The following is a 26,402-nucleotide window of genomic DNA, read 5'->3' as shown; positions in this document are numbered from 1 at the left end:
TTCACATTTAATGCTTCGGGCTTTGCTTTTCAGGCTTCAATGGCAGAAAACAACATACCTCTATACACTACTGCTTCCATTGGAAGTCCCACCCTCCACTCCCTGGCTAACGCCATCCGCGAGGAGATGAATGGAGCGATGGACCATGGAAACAGCAACGGCAGTGACAGCAGCCCGGGACGCTCGCCCCTGCCAGCTATGTGAGTGGCACACACACGCTTTCTATCTTCACCACAGTCTGTGTAAGAAAAGAGTTTTACTCCACTGAGACAGTCTAGAAAAATGATTTCAGTGCCCACCCAATATGCTTTAAAGTGACCTAATGGATGGCGTTAGATGAAACAGAAACAATGAGGACAATAAATAAAGTGAAGAGGGGTGATATTGGAGTGGTGTGTGGGGTCATGGCCAGAGCTGTGGCTGCAGAAAAGGAAACTCCACCTTTTTTTTCGAAGGAAGAAAAAGAACCGGAGCCCCTCTTGTTATTTTAACAGCAAGTTTATGAACTCCCCTTTATGTGTCCTGCTGTCTGTCTGTCTGTCTGAGTCCCGCCATAATCAGCATTCCAATTTGTTAAAATATTTACAAAATGCCAGAACACAGAGTGACAGAGCTGTTGGCTCCGGCACGGTGAAACGAGAGCCGCAACACATTCAGAAACGCCTCTGAGCCGCTGAGAGAAAAAACAACACAAAAAAGCATAATTAGTCTGGAGGACATCATCCAAGATTCTCATGTAGGAAAGTTGCGGTCGGCCTGGAAACCGCAGCTCCCTCATTCACTTGTTGTATAGGAGTGTCTGCTAAGTTGTTTGAAGCCTAAAATAATACAGCACACGCTGCATCGTTTCCAGATGTGGGGGCAGACCACCGACTCAGGGATGGCCTCCTGAAATGTCTGAGCTTGGGGGAAATTCTGCCTGAAAACAAAAAAGGTGCAGTAATGAGCTCCTGGCCAAATGGAGGAAAGTGCCATCCCTAATCACTGTGAACATAGCTCTGAGCATGGCTGTGGAACAGGAAAGGCAGAGACAGGATGGGTGTGCTGGCCTAAAGGCAGCCTGCTTCTCCCTCTGCCCCTCTGCTTCTATCTTTAGGCTGATGGAGCTCACAAACTCTTTCTCCATAATTATGTCTATAAGCTTTATGCAAGCATAAAATGAGTTAAATCTGTTTTCTTTTGCTTTTAAAGAACTTTATTCTGTTATTAACAAAACATACCCACTGTTTCATGCCCACAGAGTGAGTATTAAATGTTGCATACATAGGTCTGTCACGATTTATATCATCACAGAAAAAAAAATCTATATCATTGCTATTTTATGTTACTAATTAAATGATAATATGGCAGCATAATAATGCAAGCACAGCCTTTAAAAGAGAAATTACCTTTGAAGTGTGTGTACAGGAGTTGCCTGTGCCCCGCCCATGGTGAAACTGCAACACAGTTTGGTTTAGGCGCGGTGAAAAACACTAACTTTTAAAAATGGTTTGGTTGCCAAAACTGAAAATAGGGTTGCTGTATCTAATGTAATGTAATTAAGATACTACGCAGTTGTTCGTCAACTTGATTACTGTAGTACATAGATTGTTAATCTCCCTTTCTCTCTATTTAAAGTAGCCCATGATATGTAAATAAATACAATTTTTACCCAAATAACTGAATTAAACTCAACAGTTTGATAATGTATAAGAAAGTGCAACTTAAGAGGAATATTAAATTGACCATATTGTTAATGGACTATGTGATGCTGTCTCCACAGGAGATCACAAATGCAACTATTCATAAATAATTATTTATTTTGGGGTGCATGTTAAGCTGCGTGCTGTCCCTATTTTGCTGATTGCCAAGTTCTCAAAATAGTTGCCATTGACTTCCACTAGTTGTTGGCGACATTTTTCTATAAACAAAACTCTATAAGCGACATCGTACGATATATGTTCATGACCTCAATAACTTTTGCTAAGCTGAATAAGTTGATCTTGTAAGTATTGTGACAAGCCCATACATACAGTAGCAGCATCGCTGGAAATCTCTTCTTGCTCAGGGAATAAGCAATAAACTAACATGTGCAAAAAATAACCCCATGTTGCCACGATGCTCTGACTCACACTGTTCCAAACACAAGCTCATCAGCTCTGTTCACTGTGCAACAACATGTGTTTTCCACATGTGCTGCTGCTTTGACAGGACGCAGCTTTTTAACACGGAGAAGAAACCAGAGCACTTCTCTTAAACAGCCAGATGAGAATCAGGTATCCAGAGAAGGCTAATTATAAGCAAAGTGTAGAATCAGCATGCAGTTCAATAGCATAATAATAACAATTTCATGTCTGCCCTGGAGCCACAGAGTCAGACCCGAGGCAACGGCACTTGTGGAGTTACTTTGATGTGAAAATGATAGAAAAGCTGACTTTACTTTTTCCCCTCTTTATAATTCACACAAAAATATGTCAGCTCATTAGCATACGAGTGTCTCCATCATAATAGTTGCGAATCACACAAGATGTCCCGGTGTGAATAAATCAAATGCGGGCTTTGGTGATGAAGAATGTGCCAGTTGTCCCTTGTTGTCGTAGTAAATGAGCCCGGTGCCTCATCCTGACACCGCTCTACCTCCACTACAGCAGCCTGGCACTGCGGGTTAGAGCGGCAAGTCCCCTGCAGCTGCTCATAATGTTTTTCTTTTTTTTCTCTCTCTCCTTTCTGCCACAGCCAGGCCTCCTCTCCCCCTCTGCTTTATTCCTGCTCTGTTTCTGTAATGAGAAATTTGGCAGATCTCATCTCTTTAGTGGCTCTTTTGCCCAGGCTGTGAGCTGGGGGGGCTCATGTTTTTGCCTTGTTTACAAGTGACAGCGTTATTATTCTCATAAGGGCTCTGTTTCTTATCACAGTGTTGTGCCGAGCGCGCCACTGCTGCTCTCCTCGCGCGCCTTTCCTGCCAGCGCTTTTCTTCCCTTTTATTGACACTTGGTTGAAAATATGCATTAATTCTGGAGTTTAAAGCATGTACGGCGGTGTCTGGTCGCTGTGTTTGCTTGAAGTTGATTAATGATAGAAGCCGGCTCGGGGTCGTCCTCTGGAGACCCGCCTCGCAGGTTGTGCATGTTAACGAGCAGGAAGGGGAACACACAGCGCGCCGCTGATCCTCCGCCACCAGGAGGCTGACAACGGCAGCCCACTCCGCTCCGCAGAGTCCATTCTCTCCTCTCCTCGTCTCACGTTGTTAATCTTCCTCATTTATCAATTCTAAGTGAATACCCTGTTGTCGGTTGCCATGAAAATAAAAAGCCTGCAGCTTTGCCGGGATTGGAATACCTCAAAAGAAAGCAGAAATTATCATCAGCACCAGTGAGGCCCCCACTCACAGTCTCATTGAAGCCAGACATTTGTTTTTGTTCCCCTGTTTCTTTCTTTATAAACAGAATCAGCTCAGGTCTGTGTCATTTTATGCCTCTGAAAGGTTATAAAAAAAAGCATGTAAGAAAGTTGGAGCCATAATTTTTCCTCCTCCTCCTCCCCCGCCCGCAGGCATCACATCAGCGTTAAGGAGGAACCACTGGACCCCGAAGACCACGATGGGCCCCTCTCCCTGGTAACGACTGCCAATCACAGTCCGGATTTCGATCACCACAGAGATTACGATGACGACCAGGGCCACGACGACATGCTGTAAAAGGGCGAGCTCCGCCCCTCCCCAGCCTCAGAGGCAGAGGCAGTCTGGGTCATCTGGGAGACACTCCGCAGATAACAAACACTGAACTGCAGTCTCAGCCACTGATGACAGAAAAGTTAAACTTTTTAGTGCCATTACAATACATAGCAAGAACACACACGTACACACACACACACACACACACACAAAAAACAACACAGAAGACGCCCCCACATGAGGGATTTTTTTTCTGATTACTTTCTACTTTTGATTTACTTCATTTCTACTCATGTGCGGGATGTTTGGTACGGGGGTGGTCAGAGACCCTCGCTGTGCAGCCAGGACACACTGCGGACTGCAAAGAGTGTCTCGCCCCCACCCACCCCCCTCCCCCTCTGCTCTCTCTCCCTCCGCTCTCTCAGACCACAAACTCAAGAGAGAGAGAGGACGACTGACGTTTAATTTACACCGCGTGTGTGAATGAAGCGACTTCATTGTCACTGCCTTCAACACTTCTCATTGGTTTGATTCCATCTAGGGTGGGAGGGTTTTTATTTGGGTGTACTTTTTCTGTTTATTAGGGGGTGAGAGGTTATAAAATATCAACATAATGTGTCTTTTTTCCATTCAATGCTGTTATTGATGTTGCACCTTTTTTTTTGTTTTTTCTTGAAACTGATCAGACCTCATGCCCATGCTGTGGAGATTCTGTGTGGTCACTTGATGATGAATGTTTATGATTTCCTTTCATGTTGTTCTTTTACATACACACATGAAGCAGAATGTCACATACCAAGTAGTGTTTTTCTGTCATTTATTCCACAATCTTCCAAAAAGAAAAAAAAACAGCCCCTCACCCCTCCTCCCCCTCCTTCTCCTCCTGCTCATGAAGTCCATTGGCAATGCACTACTCGTAATGAAGGCTCTCTCCACGCATCAATGAAGTTTAATTTAAGATGCGAATGAATGACAGAGAAATCATGCAGGTTATGATTTATCCTTATGAAATTATACTTTAAAACAGCCCCTCACGGCAGACCATGTTGAGCCCGCAACAGAATTTCTGATCACTTACAAGCTGTGGGTTTGTTGAAAGCAAAATGAAAATGTCAGGTGTGCACCGGAGAGATAATGATTTAGACCAACTAATTGTGATTCCTGAACACAGCCGTCATTGTTAATCAAACGTGTCTGCTTTTTTCCACGCTGTAATTTCATTCAGCGCTTGAAGATAAACGTTCATTCCCTGTAGTTTTATTTGTATCACTCGCATGAGCAGTTTTTAAGTTTAGTTAAATAAGAAAAAAAAAAAAATTGCACACCGGATGAAATACCTGTTTTCTTTCACCTAGGAGGGAAAAATCCCAAGACTTGCAATAAGACCGAAACATTGCACATTCCAGCATTTGACAGCCATCGTAAAGGGCCCAAACATACAGTACACGCCATTTAGGGAGTGTGGATACCTCGACGTTCAGTGCCACCCAAAAAGCCAATAGTTGTAGTCCACAGCATTGAACCGAGTGGCATCCACATGTGGTTTTGTGATGCAGCAGTTCCAGCTTCAGTAGGGAGTTAAATATCACCATGAATTTCAAGACTGCAATCAACCACTTTTTTATTTATTATCATTATTATTATTTTATGTTTTATTTGGCTTTTTGTTTTAGTTGTTGATGTGTTTTAATATCTTGTTCTGTGACTACCAAAGATAAACTACAAAGTCAATGTTGTGTGTTCCATGCAATAGCAGATAAGGCCAAAAATCTCTCCTCCATTCAAAGAGTCCATGGGTAAAAACAGATAGAAGCCATTTTTAAAATAGAATAAGTCAACACCATTGTGATTGATTTTGTCATGATTACGCTATAAAAATATATGATTTAGTAAAATAAAAAAATGTCAGATGTCTTGTTAAAACAACAAACACCTGTTTGATTGATATTCACTGTTTTGCACCCCCCACCAAAAAAAAAACATGATTTGAGAAAATAAATCAAAACAGCGATATCTGTTTTTGCACATGACCTCTTCTCTCCCATCGGACGATCAAGCCAATGGCAGATGGAATCGAGGGGTGAAACGCTCCTCAAACTGGTGTGCTCATTCTTTTTTTTTCTTTTTTTTTTTTTTTTATTAAAAACCAAAGGGGGTGTCTCGAGCAGGACAGCTGCAGTAGTGTTTGCAGTGACCAAAACGGAATGGGAGGCGCTGACAGTCTGACTACACGATGACCAAATTAGGGAAAACTTTTTTTAGGGGCCAGTGAGTGGAAAAGGGAGCTTTTTGGTTTGATCATAAAGGGTATGTAGATTAAGATTAAGATGAGGAAAAATATACTGGTAAATGGGGGGAGGGTGGGGGGGGAGGCTTTGCAGAGAACAATGTGAAACGGATTCTATACTTCAACTGGACCACACAATGATTCAATGTTTCTCTTCTTTTATTCCTTTGTATCCTTTGAAATGATTGTATGCCACTCTTTAGGGTTTTAGCGTCTTTTGGCGAGACTTTATGATTGTGTTTAGTTTCTGTCATTACTTTTTATATTAAAAAAACACTCCTGTCAACTAATAAGCTGGGTACAAGGTACTTTATGGCAGTTATTGTTATTATTATTATTATTATTATTATTATTATATTTTTTAAGTTCACCGCTCATTAACTAAAAAAGGAAAAAGGGCAATCTGTGGTTTCCAGAAGTTGTATTTAATATCCAGGCAGCTGTGGGATGGGTCAGTTACAGCCGGGCTAGGATCGTGAGAACAGGGGCCGAGCTCATCCACAACCCCCCCTCCAGTCAATCCGACTGGTTTGTTTGGTATTCAAAAAGGAGGAAAAGCGCTGGTAGATTAGAACATTCTCAGCATGTGTAGCTTGACATTACTAAAGATAACAGCATGAGAAAAACGTTTGTACGCATACCTCAGTTCAAACCTATAGGGAATGATTCAATTAAACGAGAAAAAAATAAACATTTCACTCAGTTGCACTTAGTTGTATGTCTTGCATGTGTAGTCTGATACTGTAGAGAGAAAAGTACAAAAAAACAAAATGAAATTAGAGCTTGTTTATCTTAAAAGTTTCATCATTTTTTTTGCCAAACCAATCCAAACCTCAGGCCTTTTTTTGTTCATGGAAACATCACCCAGCTGTGTGTGGCACCATTCATCCTTCTCTGATGTACTGATGGGTTGCTTTAAGGGCGTTCCAATATTAGGTTGTACATACATGTCGGTATAGCCTTTTGTCTTTTTCCTGTCTTTTTTTTTTTTTTTTTCAGATCAAAAAATACATTTGTGTTATGATGTTTGCTTTATCGCGACTGCTTTGTATTAACTATGAAATAGCTATGAGAAAAACTGCTGTATGTATTGGAATAGCAAACTGTGCTGCAAATGTATTTTACTTAGTAATCCTTGCTTTAAAAAAAAAAAAAAAAAAAAATCACATCATCCACGCAGTCATCTGGGTGAGCTGGGCAGGGGCGGGCGGGGGGGGATTATCCCCGATTTTGGATTTTAAACTGTAATATAGAAAACAGACTTTTCTCTGTTATCATTGACCTAAGCATTTTGTACAGATTTTTTTCCCTCTTTGTGTTAAGCTGTTTTTTGATACTTCCTTTTGATGGTCCAACCACTGCCTTCTGTGGCTGTATGTTAAAGATTACTGCTCTGAGAAAAGGGCACACAGGTATATTTCCTCTACAAGACGGAGATATCTTGCATGACTAATCCCAGGGTCACAGAGATGGGCGGCGGGAGGGGGAAATATGTTTTAAGTGGTCAGTAATAATATAAGGGTGTATCAATCTAATGATATTTTATATGAAATTAATAGGAAAAAGAAAAAAAATATGCAGTGCCAAGATGTAAAGAATATTGTTAAATGCTGTTTTTTTTTTTTTTTTTAAAGTTAATTTCACATCAAAGATGTGTCCTTCTCATCCATGTCATGTAGGTAAAACACATTTTGTTTGGCATCAAGATATTTATATTTTTATCTCAAGGGTCATTGTAAATGAGTCAAACCAAGCACAGCAGGCGGGTCAAAGTTCAGATGCAGCCGGAGACGAAGGTCCTGCAAACTGCGGCCGTGTGGCATCAGATCCCCCCAACATCACACACACACTGGCACCCGAGCTAAAAGACAAAACACCATTGTTTCATCCATCACCAACCATCCAGCCCCGCTGTCATTCCGTCCCCCTCTTTCTCCCGCTCTCACACCACACTTTCTCCAGATGGAGGGGGAGGGAGGGAGGGAGGGAGAGAGGAGAGAAGAGGGGGGAGGCGCAGCCCAGGAGCTGTCACGGTGCTCTCATCCTGCAGCAGCTTTTCTTTCTCCTTCTTTTTTCTTTTCAAGATGTATTCTGTAGTTTCTTTCTCCTGATTTTTTTTATAGAGAAATATTATTGCTCATCACTTCCATCAGTCTGTAACCTCCTCATCATTCCTCGTCTGTCTGATGCAGACCACTCTGTTGTAGTCAGTGGCGATGACTGACGTGAGCATTCTAAACATGCAATAAAATGCTGGTTGTTCAGATTGTTTGCTCCAAGTCTCTCATTCTATCTGTTCTGTGCAGGGTAGCATCACAGTATCACTGAGAATAAACTCTAGTGAAGAGTACAGAATTAAGTAGTCAGTTAATTGTATTTATTTGCATATGGAAGAAGCTATCTTTGCAGCACTTACAACCTGGATTCCCAAAAAGTTGGGACATTGTAAAATGATAACAGAATGCATCATATTCAGAATGAGTTTATGCAATTTTTTAAAAAAAAGTTTCCCAGTTTGAGCATTATGTACTGTAGTCAATTGAATGTAGCCTGCAAAGGTTTAGCAAAATATTGAATTCTGTTTTTATTACATTTTTCCCAACGTTTTGAAACTGGGATTGTATACCAATTTTTTATAAAAAAACATGCAGGTGCTCTAAACAGATTTTACTTAACAGAGTCCGTACCGAATGACTCCCCATGATGGTCTGAGTGATGAGGGTAAACGTTACAAAGAAGAAGAAACTCACCAAACATGGTTGGCAGAACAGACAGCTGGTGGAAGCAAGTCAGAGTTTTCTCTAAACTACAACTGAAAACATTTTAGTTAAGCATAGTAGTTTCCTTAATTTAAACATGTTAACCCCAGAACTGTTCTGCCTTTTGGCAGGTTACGGCTATTTAACATTGGAATGATTGCACGTGTGTGTGTGTGTGTGTGTGTGTGTGTGTGTGTGTGTGTGTGTGTGTGTGTGTGTGTGTGTGTGTGTGTGTGTGTGTGTGTGTGTGTGTGTGTGTTTTAAAGAGGCACTAAGCAATGCTCTTTTCACTTTGATGAACATTGTTTAATCCCAGATGTCAAATTCCGTGAAACTGACACAACAGTACAGTGAATAAGTACATAGTTACTTCTTTTCGACTTTTAGGGGTATATTTTCTTCTTCTGTAACGCACATTGTGATGTATCCTAAATAATTGTATTGTAATGCATCGATTATCGCTGAATTGATGTATCGTGATACTGTTGTTATTGTGGTCAACATACTGTATCGCCACTTACTCTGAGACAATCCCTCATTCTGGGACTACTCATATATTATCACCAGTAACAGAGCAAGAACAAAACTCCTCTCAGTGCTTTTTTTCTCATAATTTTTTCCTGCAGAATATTTCCACACAGACCTGTGTTTGTCATCTGCAGCAGGACTCTCGTCTCAGCCTCAACATTAAATTATATCGTAATTAAAAAGAGACAGTTAAACTGTCTTTTCCTAACAGCAATTTAGGTAACTGCATTTGATAAGCTATAAATTGTAACAGCATTAAAATTCCAGAAATAATAGCGATATGGATTTGGTGACGGGGGATAATGCTGATGACCAGGACTTGCGTTTTTATGACGGAGGCGCAGGTCATGTTGGCCGCTAAACAGGAGACAGAGATCAAGTCTAAGCACTTTTAATCTTGTGAAACAAGCAATTACAAATAGTTGCATTGATTTGTTAAAAAGCTTTAGGTGACATAAATCGTTTCTTGCTTAGCTTATTGCTGGAAAACATAAATGTCAAGTGTATTATTAATTAAGGCCTTTGAAAGACAAGATTTAATGGAAACGATATAAAATTAAGCAATCTTTCTGGAGGCAGTATTTCACGGGACGCTCAGGAGTCATGTATATCAGTGTTGTTGTCATGACACTGATCACAAACTGGATCAGATAAAGTTAGAGGGAACACAGTAATGGAAGGTGTTTGTGTTTAAAAAGCTTCCAGAGCAGAAGCATTCACATAAATTAATTCCACAGTAAGTTACGGAGAGGCATTAACATATGATATTATTATAGACCATTAAGGAGGGTGAAATATTATGGGAACAGTGGGTCTCTGTGGATATATTGGTGCACTGACATGATCAGCCAATACTGGCCTTCTAAACATAAATCTCAATCTCCCTGCAGACCACTGACATCACAGGATCACAGGAACTTTAAAAAACTTGATATTTTAGTGTAATTCCTTATAAATCAGGTATTTGGTGGCTGTTAGAGCTCAACGCACTGAACATTAAGTAAATATCTTCACCAATTTGATGACACATAGCTGCAAAAAAAATAAAACATGATCAAATACAAGAATGTGTTTTAATGGCACCACATGAGAAAAGAAACTTTTTACAAGGGACACAAAATAGGGATGCACATTGCTAGGACACGCTTGCATGGATGTATCAAGAAAATTGGAGACAGCGTTGGAGACAGGGCCCCATTCATTCATATGAGGAAGTGAATGAAGCCAACTTCTGTATATATAATTACCCAGTTCTTCATTGAATCTTCCACAATGTGGGGCCCACAGAGCAGGTTAGACTTTCACTTTCTGAGCAACTACTTCCTGTTAGGTGCTCCACTGACTTGAACAGGAATAAAGTAATTTTTTGTCATGCAGCTCTTCCAAAAGTTATTGAACCAGATGGTTCAAACTCTGAAAGTGAAATGAGCCATTTTGAAGGGGTTATGAGGTTAAAAAATATATCTACAGATGTGTCTTTCTCAATGTAAGTCTATTATATGGAAAAACGTCTTCTTGGGCTCAATGGTGTCACATGACATACCCAGAAGTTGTAATTCCACCATTTGGCCATTATGGCAAACTGGCTTCAAAGCCAAACGCTCTTTCTGGGATCTTGGATGCTTGTTGTCATATCACACGTTTTTATTTGGTTTATTTTAACATTGTGATTGCATGATTTAGATAAAGGTATTTGCTGTTAACCTACCTTTAGCCTTTTGCTTATTATGAGTCACTAATTTAAAAAAATCTGACATACAACACACACACAATAATAATTTACAAGCTAACGTTATATTAGCTGGCTATGATTACTTCAGAGTTAATCGAGGTTAACTTCAGAATTGTCACCAAGTTACGTTCAATGATGAAAATAAGAAAAGGAAGAAGCAAAGGCTAATGCTAGGCTAAAGATTGCTGAGCGCATCACTTTTTAGTGTCCCCTGGAAACAGTGTGGTGCCACTTATAGCAGATTTCAGAATTTGGTTGTATGAACTCTGTTTGCTGCTCTGTGTTGCCGAATTGGCCTAACTTGTTATATAGGAGGATGCCGTTCTGAACTGAATCTGTAGTTTTTAATTTTTTTTATTTTTATTATCCAACCAAAATTCTGGCAATGAGCATGAAAACACCATTTACACTAAGAAAAGAAAATAGTAAGTTTAAACTTAACCTAATAAATACAAATTCTGACTCACAATTTAGTAAAAACATGATTTTAATTGTCACCATGCATAATTTTACAATCCAGAGTTTTTGAGAAAAGGTTATAAGAAAAGGTACATTAATACTGTGCGCACCACAAATAAACTTTCATCCTCCTCAATGGTTCTGAAGTGAGCTATCTTAAAACTCAAACTCTCTACAAGCCGAGACACCACTCGAGGTAAGTGTGAACTGACCCTACTACACTGTTAATTTTCCTCATCAATCACAAATATTGCTATTGAACCTATTTAAGAGATGCTCTCTGCTTTGCTCTACAGACACCAGACAGATCACCAGTCGCATCATTTAGCTCTGTTAGATTTCAAAAACAAACACGGATGGCCGCTGTTCACTTTATTCTAATTGAAGTGTGGCACTGCCTCATCCATTCACACAAGAGCTTCAGTCAAATAGTCAAAGCTGGCAAACTCCCAACATTGCAGTGAGGCAATTAGCAGTCCTGCAGTGTTTGTTATTCATGGTTTGATGTAAAAATGTGTTTATTAAGATGGGCTGCAGGCCCTGGTGTGCAATAGACCTGCTTGTAATTAGATTCCAATTATTTGTCTGTTTCTGATATTGTAAACTGGCACTTACCACATCAGTTAAATTGACACACTGCACTGCTTGGTTTACTCGGTAATTAAAATGTGTTCTGTTAATTAGATGATGACCACTTTATTCCAGGGCTCTTGTGTTTGGGCTCCTCGGCGGCTCGCTGTTTGGATCATGAGTTGCCAGACGCTTCCCTAATCAGCCCTTGTTTTGTTTCAATTACCACCTGCTGTTCAAAAGGCATGCCTCGCTGCCCCCACCCTACACACACACACACACACACACACACACACACACACACCACACACACATACACATCCTTACACAACAATAACACGCGGCCTGCTTTACTAGCAGCTCCAGCTCCAACACAACAATCAGTAATTCACAGCTGGGCCTGCTTTCTTCTTTATTAGAAGGCACAGCTAGGTTTCTAAGAGAGTCCATGCAATTAAAAAGGGAACTAAAGGAAGATGAAAGTATAAAGGTACTCATCACATCAGTTAGCGGGCCTCGTGTGAGTAGCCAATGGTAATTATGCTCATTGAGTAAACAGCTGAGATGCTCAGATGTCTCCTTCTCTTGGTAACAGAGGGTTAAGGGTGGGGGAGCTGTTGGATCCACTCATGAGTTCACTAACTGAAGATGACTAACAATATCATGCAGGTGCTGGGATGGGAAATTAATATGGGTGTACTGTTGGTCAAAGATTGCTCGTGTTGTTATAGCAACCCAAATCTACAAATTTCATCTCTTGTTCTCTGATATCAGTTTAAATGTGGCTGTTGGGACCACTTTGATGAAGTGTTATGTTTTACGTCTTTTTAAACGTATCATGCAGCTTTCATCAGCAGATAGAGTCAGCTTCGTCACAATTAGGACTTATAGTCTGTATTGAGGCTAAGTCAAGACTGATATCACACTAAATACAGACAATGTGTACACTATAAATACAAGAAACAATGAAAAGTCTGGTGATACACTATATTCGAAAAAGACCCCAAGTCAAACTGAATTGACAGGAGGTTGTGTGTGTGTGTGTGTGTGTGTGTATCAGAGCCTCATATATTTTCTTCCTCTCTGTCATGAAGCTCCATTGTTCAAAACCTGCTCTCTCCCCTCTCTGTCCTAAGCCCCTCCCACTAGATGAGCACAGTCATATACACGCACTTCATACAGTGACCTGTATGAGCATTCGTCATTCACTTCAATCATCCTGATCATGATTGTGCTCCCGATTTATAGCTGCAATTCTCTGAGAATTACCGACCTGTTTTCTTTGCAAACCTGTGGCCTGTGAAGGCCTTTGAAATAAAAAGTGTGATTCAAGGCTCGAGCTAGCTAAATAAATGTAAAAAATTAGCCTGTGGTTACACTTAGCAGAAGGCTAAACTATAAGCAACATTTTCTCTCCATCTCTGAGATGTTTCACATATACTGACAAATGAAGCAACGTGCAGGCAAATCTGGGTTTGTAGACAAGCCATAGAGAACGCCCTCTAGTGATACTCACTCTTGAACGATTTGTTCTAAGGAACAAATGACTTGTTCGTGAAAAGTTTCATTTCGTTTCTGGACTCCCCTCCTGTGTCATGAGTCTCTCTCTCCAGACCGTACTTGCTAGTTAGTGTTCACGGAGTTGCTCAAGTCTAGTACAGTGAACTGGAGCCCTGTGAGAGTAGCCTGTTTTGATAACGGACACTTTTATTTTGAAAGGACGAAAAGAGACTTCCTGTCGATCGGAAAACTAAATCAAGTGAGATTTCCAAGGTGTTCATTGTTTTATGTTTTGTTTCCTGTGTGAAATCAAAAGTCAAAGATGACTTATTTACACTGACTACTTCACATATGTAACAAACATATTTTTTTCGTCAACCATGATTTTTTTCTAAAACAAACCAAGTGGTTTGGTTTAAATCCACAACATTAACCATGTGTTCCACGTGTTTAAGACAGAAAGTGTAATATCGCATCATAGTTTAATGCACAGGACCACCTACGGCTTTGAAAAGTGACGCCAGGGGGTCCTGACAAGTGTCCATATGGGACGTTGGGACTGAGAACAAGTTTTGCCAACTTTATCCTGTAAGGAGAGATGAAGATGAGGGATTTTGTGCCCTCCATCATCCAGATAGTGTACATACTATCTGACACTGCATTGCAAATTTCCATTAAACGTAATTGGTTTGTGGAGAAAAAAGGAACCTCAGATCGATAATATCACCCATTTTTTATATTTTAAGGTGAAAATCGAATCAGCAAGATTTGAGACTTGGGCTGCAGCCATGTTACCATCAGTATATAATATACTGCATCTTCACTGCTAACCCGACCATGTGGAGCAGGTGTGGAGAGCAGAGCCTCAGGATGATCCTGGTCCGCTGTAAACAAAGTGACTCCCATGGTGAAACGCACTCACTGTCTGACCTGCACTCATATGCCTGTATTACTGTAAGAAATGTTTGGTTTGAATAATTGAAGAGATGCAAAACAACATGAATAATTACGTCTGGCTCTCGCACTTTGTGTCATAGTGAATTAACAGAGAAGTGGCTGCTGCTGGGACCATTTCTAAAAGAGATGATAGATGTCTGATGAGGTGAGGAGAAGAGCTTGGTAGCAAAACAAGGTGCTGATTATTTGCCTTTCACACAGCCTAGCTGGAGCTAATGTTTCAAGACTGAAAATGTTTTTATGTTGAACAACACACTTCTGCTGATCGCAGTACAATATGATCAAAGGAATTGTTTGACATTTTGGAGAAATATGCTTATTTGATTTATTTCTTACAGTTAGATGAGTACATTAACACCACTGTTACACAGTGTCTGTGTGCTGAATGTGAAGCTATACCCAGCAGGTAAGCTTAGCTTAGCATTAAACAGGGGGAAAGGTCTAGTTTGGTTCTATCCAAGGGAACAAACTCTGAGATCTGATTGGCATCTGCTGGTAAGTGGATTTTGCCTGTATTTGCCAGGCCAGCTGTCCCCCCGTTCTCAGTTTTTGTGCTAAGCACAGTTAACCGGCTGCTAGCTGTAGCTTCACCAATCTCATGTCTTATCTCTTAAAAGAGACTCCCGTTTGTACAAGGTAACCTAAATAGTATAAGTCCATGTAGAGATACGGTCAGGTTGGATGGATGGTTCAAACAAACACAGGACTTTCACCCATCAGACAACTGTTCATGTCCCATTAGAAACTAAAGGTAGTATTGAGTTATTTTAACTTAAAGTGTGTGGTGTAGTAACATTATTGCCAAAACCTGCATTAAATCTGCATTCTGTCTAAAGGCCAGCAGGGGGAGACTCCACTGGTTGCAAAAAGAAATCAGTTTGTATATTAATCAATGAGAAAATGACCCTACTTCTCACTTGATTTATTACCTCAGTAAAGAGTCTTGTAATATGTTTATTGTCTCCGGCGCTAGTTTCAAGTCTTGTTCACAGAATATGTTCATTGGATAAATTATGGTCCTATTTAGAATAAATTTAGATGATAAAGCAGGTTATGCTTTATCCTCATCAGGTGTGGCTACCTTATGACTAACTGGCAATTGCTGATGCTAAACAAGCCCGGTAGTTAGCACTAGCATTAGCTGATAACGTAGCTTCATTCTGGCTCCTGATCTGTTCTACACATGCGCTGGTCGCAAAAAAATATTTGGCGTTGGCTATAAACCAAGATGGCGATGGTTTCAAAACAGGAGACCACAAATTAATGGGCAAGTCACGGTGACTCCACTATTTTTATAAACTCTATCGGGACAGGGTTGATATTTTTTCAGAATGTCACTCTCTTACACTATTTCTTGACACAACACCAAAGGCTTGTCACAAACTGTGAAAGCACATAAACTATATATTTAATACATGTAGTGGTCACACATTATCTAAAGCTACATAATCCATATTTTCTTCAGTAAAATTACACCAGCTTTCATTTTATTTTTGATTTAGGAGCATTACTCATGTGGAAATTTAAATTGTAGTTGTGTGGTTCTCTGACAGATTGAGTTAAAAGGAAGTGCATCATTGTAAACTGTAGATAGTCTTTATTGCCAACAGTCTGAATTTCTATTCTCTGCTGCTCTGATTCCTATATGGGCTTTCTCTCCTTCCCCTGTGAATGCTTTCCCCCTCCGCTCTTTGAAAAAAAGCTATCATTTAAACATGTCATGGGTAGTGTTTACCTGCAGTGAACCTTGATTGAGGAAGCCTGTGACTTTACACTGATGCCCTCCTAATCTGTATGACTGGCATGCTAATTTCTCTGACGCTGCCATTCAAAACACAAACATGAAATGTTGGTTTTAGAACCGGGAGACCTGGTAGAGTGAATTTCAAGTGCTTATTCAAATATTTCATTAAAATGTAAATTTTTACAACGCCGTACGTCTAGCTGTGCACAAGGCATGACTTAAGAAGTTATGAAGTTATAACAGCATTTCTCTCTCTGATGCCAATTAACTGGTGGGGGGACTATAATGTCCTTACCTTGTTTTATCGCTGCATAACAGCGTGCCAACAAATGCATCACATGCAACAGGAGTTTCAGGTATTGACAGCTAAGATTGGTGGACTGGAAGAGAAAAAAAAGAGAAAGTCAAACATGAAGCCTCCTGGAGAGTGGTGGCTAATCAATTCTCTTATCTTCTCAAAGTGCAAATGAAGTGATTAAAATTAAGGTTATGCAAAAGAAAGGAGGGAAGAGGATTGTAAATGAGTCGCAGCCACACAGCAGCTTTATCTCAGACATTTCTCAGGACTAAAAAACAACCTGCTAAAGATTCACTTCACTCAAGACAATATGGAGGCAGAGAAGGGACGTAACAATTGGAATTTATTTTTTTATACCTTTCCAAAAGATCAAGTTTAATAACATAAAACTCTTTTTTTCAGGTTAACAAATTCAGATGGATCATAGGGGTGTTGCAATGTACTAGTATTAATGATAATTGTATTAATTATAGTTTGAAATATTGACATGCTAACAATACACATGGGATAATATCATGTAATTAATCACTTATGTTTGTTCTTTTTGTTCGCTTTTGTACAGTCATATTTTACACACAATAAACAAAATTAAAGATTTGACTTGAATGATAGCATGATTATAATTAATTTCTTCAAAATGTCTGTTGAACTTGCAATAATATTGTGTATTCTTTTGGCCACCATAATTGTGGAGTCCAAATTTGACCAGTTCAATTTCAATTTCAATTTTTTTTAATTTGACATCAATAATTTGATGTGAACATTTTTTATTTAAGTCACAACTGATTCATGCATTTCTTATGAAAATGTATGGGACCAATTCATCCGTATGTTATGTTATGTTATTATGTGCATTACTGTGAAGCACACCTCAACTCCTCAGCATCACTGCTCAACTACATTATTTATATTATTATATTTAATTAATACATGTGTAAGTGCAACATCGTTAACTATGTAAGATTGACATAAGTAACTCCGTAGCTAAGTAGCTTATTTCAGAGAGAGTAATTTAACTATTAGCCATTATTCATGGTCAAATGGCATCTTGGATGATTATTACTATATTATCTTGAGATGTTTTGGAAATATATTTATAAATATATATAATTATTATTATCAAATTTAAAAAATAACTTGTTATGTGTGTGTAGTGATCTGTAACCATGACTTTACAGCAGTGAACAAAAACAGAAATGATTCAAGAGGTGCTGGATTATTTGCACAATATTATAACATGCATATTATTAACATCAAAAAGAGACGCCAAATGTTTGCTTATGTTCATATTTGTGAGGCGTTTTGCGTGACATCTTCAGCTTAAAACATGCAGCAGTTTGAAAGAACAACATTTGATAAAGTCATGATACACATGAAATCCCCTGCGAGGCTTTTTCCCCTGTCAATCAGTTATTCATCATCTTTTGAAGTGTGTGCTCACCAAAAGATGTATCAATGAATAAACAGAGGCGTGTTGACTTTTAGGGTGTCTATCTGCCTTATTATTTGCAGTTTCCCCGCCTTGATCAGACACCGAAACTTCAGCGACAAGAACCTGGGGCTTCCTAACGCTTCGAGCTTCTTCACTCTCCCCTTTTATTTCTTTATTTATTCTCTCATTTTTAACTTGCAGGGGGAAGAAGACAAAATGGTTGCAGGTGGTGATGAAAATAAGAGCCATCCATCATTATTTATTAGGCATGAAAAAGATACACAATAATGTAATTTAATCTCTCAGCAGACAATTATTTCCACATATTGATAACGCAATGCGAAAAGTGCCATGAATCCTAATATGATGTTTGCTTTTATTGGTGTATGATACAACCATAACAAATAATGTAATTGTATCAGGGAGAAAATGTGATTATTTGCACATGCTAACATTATAATATCAATCTGCTGCAGACAATGGTATCATATTATTTTGCTGTGCTTAACTAGTTACAATTTGCATTAACTTATTATGTCTGGCTGGCAATGGAGACGGCTCTCTCCCTCTGGTCTGTGCTTTTCTTAGCTTCTCATTACAGCTCTGTGAAATTTAGGAAAAGTCCGACAGCCTGCATGACTTGAAGAAACTTTTGCAATATGATTTTCTTCTCTGCCAGTGTGCCTTTATCTATTCATTTGCAGCTACAATCCAAGCGTAGATGACTATCCAGTGCTCATCCAGGCCTCACTGTGAGGTTAAAGAAGCACGACACAATAGACACAATTTCTATGCAAATGATAGTGCCGGAAACAAAAACACCTTTTCCATTAAAAAGTAAAATGCTTTAAATATTTGCATATAGGTGCACTGATTTGGTTATTCACAATTTCAAGATGATTAACATTAATGAAGGAGCGGCTTGATGCACTGACTGTCAGGCCACATCAGGCCACCTCTGTAACCTCGTCTGTGTTTTGCATGGCGAAGCATTCACGCCAAAGTGAACTAATGACCAAGTCGGCCCGTGTAAAATTAGACCCGTGCATCTACACAAGTGTCTCCCTGACATTATGAGAATGTTTTATTGATGACTCATTATTAGTAGTCCAGCAGTGAGGTGAGTTTGATCCACCCAGAAGATGTAAAGTGTAATAATAATAATGCCTGCTTAATTATTAATATCCAAAACCTAATCCATCTCTGCAGAGAATATGTACATATTTTAGTGTCTCATTTGAATTTTTGCAACAAACACACACCTTTAAAAACCATTAGACGGCCGTGGTAATGACAGGTTTAAATGGGCTGATTTTTAAGAATTAATGTGTTATTGCCACTGTATGGCCTGAGCTGAAAGACAGAGGTCTTCCTGTTTATTCTGTTTGATTCAGAAAGCGTGCAGCGTCCCACCGCATGTCCCCGTAGAGAGGCGAGCCGAGCACACACTGTGAGAAGGCGTCATTCTGCACCGGAGGCTAGAGGAGTGTTTGCAAGTCATTAGTGGTTTGTAAATGATATTTGTTCCCATGTGACATATCATTTGAAATGGTTTTCTAATAATAACACCCACTGATAATAAAATAAGAGGGCCCTCATGTTGTGATTATGCTTTTCATAAATTTGGTTTTGGTTGAAAAAAAAAACTAGGGAGACATTTCAATATGAATAAATGCTCAATATGTTGATATGAATTTTAATATCAGATGGTGAACACTGATATTCCAAACGATAGCTCTCCTTTAAGCTCAGTTTGACCAGTGAGGGCAGATCACCAGCGGTGGAACATTTACTCAGATCTTCTACTTAAGTAAAAGTAGCAACCATAGTGTAGAAATACTCTGGATGTAAAAGTCTGGCATTCTAAATTGAATTGAGTAAAAGTACAAAAGTATTAGCAACAAGATGTACTTAAAGTACCAAAAATTCATGCAGAATGGTTAATTTCAGAGTCATTTATATGATATTATTATAGGGCTGGGCAATATGAAAATGAAAATCAAATATATATATATATATATCAAATATCAAATGGTTTATCTAAATACCTCAATAATATTGTAAAGGCTGACTATTGGTGATTTCACAATATATTCACACAGTTAGGTTTTTGATAAACACTCATCAGTAATGTGGCTTTAATGAATAAGTGGATAAAGATAAATAATAGAACAGTCTGGTAGGTTCAGAAAATAACCTCACATTACTATAATGAAGGCTTTAAATATATGAAATCTAATTACATTTCACAATATCAATACAATATTGATATATTGCCCAGATCTATAGGTGATCGGATTATAATTAGTGATGCATTCAAATGGACATTACTTTATATATATGCTTTATATACTGCTGGTAGATAAGTCTTATTCAATGTTGGTTTAAAGTGTGTAAAAATTCTATGTCTAGTCTTCCTCCCTCACTAAGAAATTCTGGATCTCTGATTCTGGATCCTCAGTCTGGCACACCACCGCTGCTCTCATGCTAGGTTGACCTGTGGAAGAGTAGTGCGAGATGACCAGAGAGCTCCACAGTGTTGGCGTATGGTCAATTTTCCCTGTTAGAGGAAATGATGGTGAGCCTCCAGACTCAGATGACAAGTCTGTTTTGCACCAAAAAAATTGTTGACTAGCAGACATATCAGAATTGTAAGAGTAAATACCATTTTTATGTTGTTTGTTAGCTTGTAAATGACAGTGCCTGCATTTGTGATTGTGGAAAATACAATAATATGTACTACGATGTTGCAGTGTCTATTCACTCTGTAATGGCAAGTCTACTCTTTACTGGAGGTTTTTATGTTATCTTTACAGGTTTTATCTAATCTAGCTTGAAGTAGTTTGAATCTCCCATTTTGATAGATACATGTGAAAACACCATTCTAGTGACCACATTTTCGGTCAAAGTTAAGGACTTTTGGGGACTGAAAGAAAACAGATTTTTTCATTTTGTATTATTAATCTGTTTCTGTAACGTTATCAAATCAATGTAACTAGATAAAAAGTACATTGTGGTGAAGCACAAATTTGCAGAAAATAGAAATATACCTCACAATTGTACTTAAGTGCAATACTGTAATAAAGTTACCTAGTTACATTGCAGCACTGTGTCTCACACTGAGCAGTATAAAACTTCGGTTGTAACCAGACTCGTCTTTGTTGTAAAGAAAAAGCATCTCTCCTCTTTGCTCTGTATTCTACAAGCAGAAAGCTTGAACTGTCACCTCCTTCCTTAATGACTCCTGACAAATACGCTATCTTCCTGCCGCGCGTTTCCTGTTCGCCACAGCACAGAGCCGAGACAACTTGGCACAGGACGTACTGTGTCTGGTGAATAGGGAGCCATACTGCTGCTCTAACACCATTTGCCTTGTATTTTATGAAATGAACCAGCGGCTCGGAGATCAATAGGCCCCCGTGGTGAATGCGAACAACGCTGCTGGGTCCTTATCAGGAGCCCGCTGCCAATCTGTGGCAAGCGAAGCCTGCACCTTCCCTGGATACACCATTGGTCTTTGAAATTAAAGTTGACGCCTGTAATCCAGGGAAATGGTCCCTCTACTCTCGCTTAACACCGGTTTAGTTTCACCCCAGCTGATGATAAAGCATGACAGAAATACAGAGCACTATCTTCTTGCCGGGGTTGATAGGTTCTGCCAGCTTATCAGGAAACAGGCAGCTAACCTTCTCGTGCCTGGCCCGTGGACAAAACTGAGGAGTCAATTTACAAAAGAAGGCATGCCGGGTGGCTTGTAAATAAAACCATTCTTTCTTTACAGAAGACAAAAAAAAAGCAAAAAAAGAAAATAACCAATTTTAGAATCCACCCCAAAAAAAGTGAATGTATAACACAGGAGGCTAAGCGCTAGTGATAGAGTGTATTCATGTAAATCCGCCCAAGCACAGCTGCAGGAAATTGACAGGGATCTACTGGAGCGCTTTGCCTGTAAAGGGTGGGATTTACATGCCTAACTAGGGCTTAACCACCCTCCCCCGAGTTTACCTGTTACTCTCTGGCCTCTGAGCACGCGTCTGGATGGGGCTGAGGTTGCACTGCTTATTCTTAATGCCTTTTCATCCCCCCTCATATCTGTCAGTCTCAGAAATGAACTCATAGGCTCCACCGGGGCTACTCTGTATCGCAAAAATTGCTTTGGCGTAACAGCACATCATGAGTTTTGTTTGTTTCCTGCTCAGGAGGCGCTGAAACTTTCCACAGCATCAGCCCACCCCATCAGATGAGCTCAAGTTAAAGCGCATGTGTACGGCAGGATGTGACCGCCGCTGAATGAGGCCGTGAGGTGTGAGTGCTGCTGCAGGAATGCTTTATGGGTAATTGAGATCACATTAATGCATGTGTTCCTCCTGAGGAGAAAGTGCAAGTCTTTTCCTTTTGGACAGGATGTGGCTTTGGGGCAGTTGGGGATGGTGGGCGTCGCTCCTGGGCTCCACAGCCCTCAGCTGAATCTTAGCCCCTGCAGGCTGATTCTGTAGACCGCTCATGGCGGTTTAGACTAAGCAGAAAAACTGTTTGCCTTTTTTGTCTCTCTTTTATAAGAAAATTTGTACACGTAGAGCACGCAGTGGGGAGCTTATGCCAAAAAGTCCCAACAAAAACACTGAAATGTTTCCTCATTTGTTTTTCCCCTCTGAACTACTGTAAGATCCCTCCACATGATTAAACAACACACAAATAGCTAGCACCAATTCTATTAATGCTGTCGTCCTATCACACAGGAACCAAGTGCTGATGCAATGTGTTCCTTTTGTATTTTTTTCCCCCCTCTAAACAATGATTTTCAGAACTCGAGCCGCCGCCAATAAAATTAATGGGAGACTTGCTGAGTCCATACAGGAAGTGGGCTTTTTAAATAAACACATTGTTTCCAAACTAATCCACACCCCTATTGTTTACAGACGGGGAACTGGGCTGGGTGCAGACCGGGCCGGTCCACCCCGATTAATCCCTCCTCCCCCTCCTGTCAAGGCTACTCCATTTCTAAACAAGAGGAAAAAGATAAAACTGTCAAGCAGGACTGCACTTTGATGTTATTTCTGAATTCTTTTAAGTTCTTGTTCTTTAAATTAAAGCAACTACAATGAGTTTTAACTGGTTATGGAACACTTTTAATTGAATACCTATTTCTCTATATGACCTACATAACAAACAAGACCATCAGCGAGGAGACCTTCTATTTCTTTATAGTTATTCTTAATGCCTGTCACCGGGTCAGTGAAATAATACAAGATGATTTACAGCATGGGGACCGGAAGAGTCTATGTTTACATTTTCCCAGGCAAAGTTTAGAACATAGTATTTTAGCAAGTTCAAAAGAAGCAGGAGGAGATTTTTCTTTGGAGAAATGTATTGTTGATGTTATAGCTGATACTTGAAGGATTAGCAATTAGAAAAAGAAAAGAACAAAGAACAACAAAAAACAGGTGAAAGAGACAGTGATAGAGCGTGGGCAAAAACATGAGTCAACCTTGGTCACTCATTCAACGGATGAAGAAAATTGTAGCATTTCATTGATGGAATAATTTGCGAGGCGTGATTATTAATTGCACATAGCTGCAAATAGATACACTATATGCTTTCTAATAGTATTACCAATAACTTGTGTCTTTCTTTCACTTGATTCCAAAACTAATGCACATGCAGCCATTAGTGCAGCTCAAGATATTTACAATACAATTGTCCACAGGGGTTGCCAAAATCAAAGTTTTATACAGTTGCTTTAAATGTAATTTGTGATATTTCAAGAGTATAAAAAAAAAAAAAATTAATCCACTATCCTTAAGTGACCGGTGGCTGGCGCCACTGACACGGGGTGAACATGCAAACTCCACCATAGAGCTGTGAGCCAGAGTCAAACTGGCGACCCTCTTGATGTGAGGCAAAAGTGCTAACCACTACAAGAAGAATAGAAGTATAAGACCACTCTTAACATATTTATGGAAACAATCTTGAGTCTCAACTTCTGCTGCTGCATAGAAAAAGTCAAATTATATGGCCTTTTTTTCACTGTCAAGTCCACATAGTCCACATTAGCGATGTGGGCTGTCTGTCACTTTACAACATTCAACCTATCAGGCTGAACATCATGCCCTTGTATTCTAGTAAGAAATAGGAAGTTAATTAGCCTAGCTTAAAACCATTAGCATTGATTCCCACAAACAACCTTTTATCGTACATGTCATTTAAACATCCCTGACACTAGTAGCTCCTGCACAGTCAGTGTTGTGTTTGTCCCACATTATAAAAAGGAGAGGGGCTGGCTAGCGTAAGATGTCTAAACTTCATGGGTCAGGGCAATAGCAAATGACCAGACCATCAGAACTTACAGCAACCAGCTAATAACAAACAACTGTCTGTGTAGCCATTGGAACTTACAGTAAGTGATTGGCAATGACAACAATTTTTTTCTGCTTATCCACAAATCCTGCACCAATCAAATTACAGCTTAGCCTGCTATGATCTAGGCTACACCTTATGTGGTTTTCGTTCAAGGGCGTTTAAAACACTATATTAAATACACAACGGCATTAGATCAACATTTAAAAAACAACATCCTAATCTAGACCATAGACTGTTTATACAGATGGACGACATGTCTCCACTTCCTCCCACTGTACAAACATGAAGCTGGATTAAGGCGCTGCCATCTTGCACTAGTGACATCATTTGGAGCCAGAGTCTAGCCAGTAAACTGCTGATTAGGCAGGAGAGCCGCAGTATTGAAGTTCCGCCTATACACCAACTGGCAGATCTATCAATGATCAATAATGATGTTACACCCTCTTTTGAAAAGTGTCAAAAAGCCAAATTGAATACTTGACAATAATACTTGAACATACATCAGCTTTATTGGAACTACCTAAAATGGCAGAATCATGTTTTTGGTTTGGGCCATGTCCACTCTGCTGACATGGATTTATGACCATGGGCTATTTAGATGGTTTGGGTTCACTTTTAGGGAGATGTTATGCCGATCATCTTTATATACAGCCTGTGATCTATACATACGAAGGGAACCACACAGCATGCTGTTGATTGAGCGATGACTTTGTGTCATTTTCATTATTATTATTATTATTATTATTATTAAAAATGTCCATTAGTTTAATTTTAGCTTGCATTACACAACAATGTTATACCGACAAACACAGAGGAGCTTTTTTTTTTTTTTTAAGATTATTTTTTGGGATTTTTATGCTTAGTTAGATAGTGACAGATAGAAAGGGGCAGATAGTGACAGAGGGGAAGACATGAGGCAAAGGGACCTCAGGCCGGATTCGGACGCCCAACACAGAGGATCTAGGCTATATATATTGATTTTTTAACTCTTTTTTTAACTTTAAATGTCCTAGATCAGAAAACATCCCGTGATTAGAACACCGAGTTTTAAATCATCAACTATTGTCAATATTAACTTCATAGAACATCTTCTATTAACATGCAGGGGCCCTTATGTAATGAATATACTTTGCATGATCAAATTATCATCCCTGAATTTAAAATATCTGTGAATATCCAGAACCACTCTGTCAACCACTCTCACTTATCGCCTGCATCGATTTTTGTTTCAAATACTACCAGTCACTTATACTTCCATTTACATAATGTCCAATGAGAAAAATTTGTCGGACAGATTGTAATTCATATCTCCACTCTGCGCGCTCGCTGGCCCCTAATACTTCAGTTAGCTACCTCACATTTACATTTCAATCAGTGATTATAGCCTCTCCTCCTCTCACCCTGCTGAAAGTAAATACAGGACTCCACTATCTCGGACTAAAATGCATTTGGAGGGACCAGGGGGATAGGCATGAATATTCTGTCTGGTACATATTTACCATGTGCTGCTAAGTGTCACATGCTGCAAGTGCATCCTTTAATAGCTCCCTGCTCTGTATACAGCACAGCGTGGCACTAACACTGCCAGAAGCCTCAGACGTGCTAAAAATGTCTCATTTTGGCTTAAAGTTTCACCAAATGGCATGTGACATGTTCTCTGAGGCGGCTGTTGAGCGTCCGGCACACTCACTCTATCTATACTGATGATTTTGTTTTGTTTGTGCAGACCTACTTCCTCACTCTCTGTGGTGTTTCTCTAGAATATTAGTGGGCAGAAAATGAAACTCCGACACACGGGCTGCTTCCTGCAAGTTTTCACACAGCTGCGGAGATTAAACACATCATCATGGAAAAGGTCAAGGAAGTGGAAAATTTGTCTATTGTTAGTTTACTGTTGACCGCAACTGTGAAATGAAACGTTTGACATGTTTGTTTCTTGGTGTTTTTTGCATTGATGGCTCGGAGCATAATGAAGGAACAAAATGCCGTGTGTTTTATGAAGCTGACACCCACACAGGCAGCTGCTGATGACAAATGTTGGGCTCCCTGTATAGTCGCAGCGAAGCCTCGCACATAAAGCAGGTTATATCTTCACCGTGCTGGAAGCCACCGTAGGAAAGTCTG

The 26,402-nt window shown here is 39.6% G+C and overlaps 1 protein-coding gene across 3 annotated transcripts in view; it reads left to right on the top strand.

The window, feature by feature from the left end:
* The window catches only part of foxp1b (forkhead box P1b), a 181,850-nt gene extending 175,618 nt beyond the window's left edge, over positions 1-6,232 (top strand). For all 3 annotated transcript variants that reach the window (XM_059328899.1, XM_059328902.1, XM_059328901.1), the window contains exons 19-20: positions 34-200; positions 3,532-6,232. In XM_059328899.1, the coding sequence (XP_059184882.1) occupies positions 34-200; positions 3,532-3,676 (312 nt within the window). In that variant the 3' untranslated portion in view covers positions 3,677-6,232. The remainder of the gene's footprint in view (positions 1-33; positions 201-3,531) is intronic.
* The last annotated feature ends 20,170 nt before the right edge of the window (positions 6,233-26,402 follow it).

This window comes from Centropristis striata, chromosome 3, assembly GCF_030273125.1.
Source record: "Centropristis striata isolate RG_2023a ecotype Rhode Island chromosome 3, C.striata_1.0, whole genome shotgun sequence".
Lineage (NCBI taxonomy): Eukaryota > Metazoa > Chordata > Actinopteri > Perciformes > Serranidae > Centropristis > Centropristis striata.
This window is presented reverse-complemented; position numbering and strand designations above follow the sequence as displayed.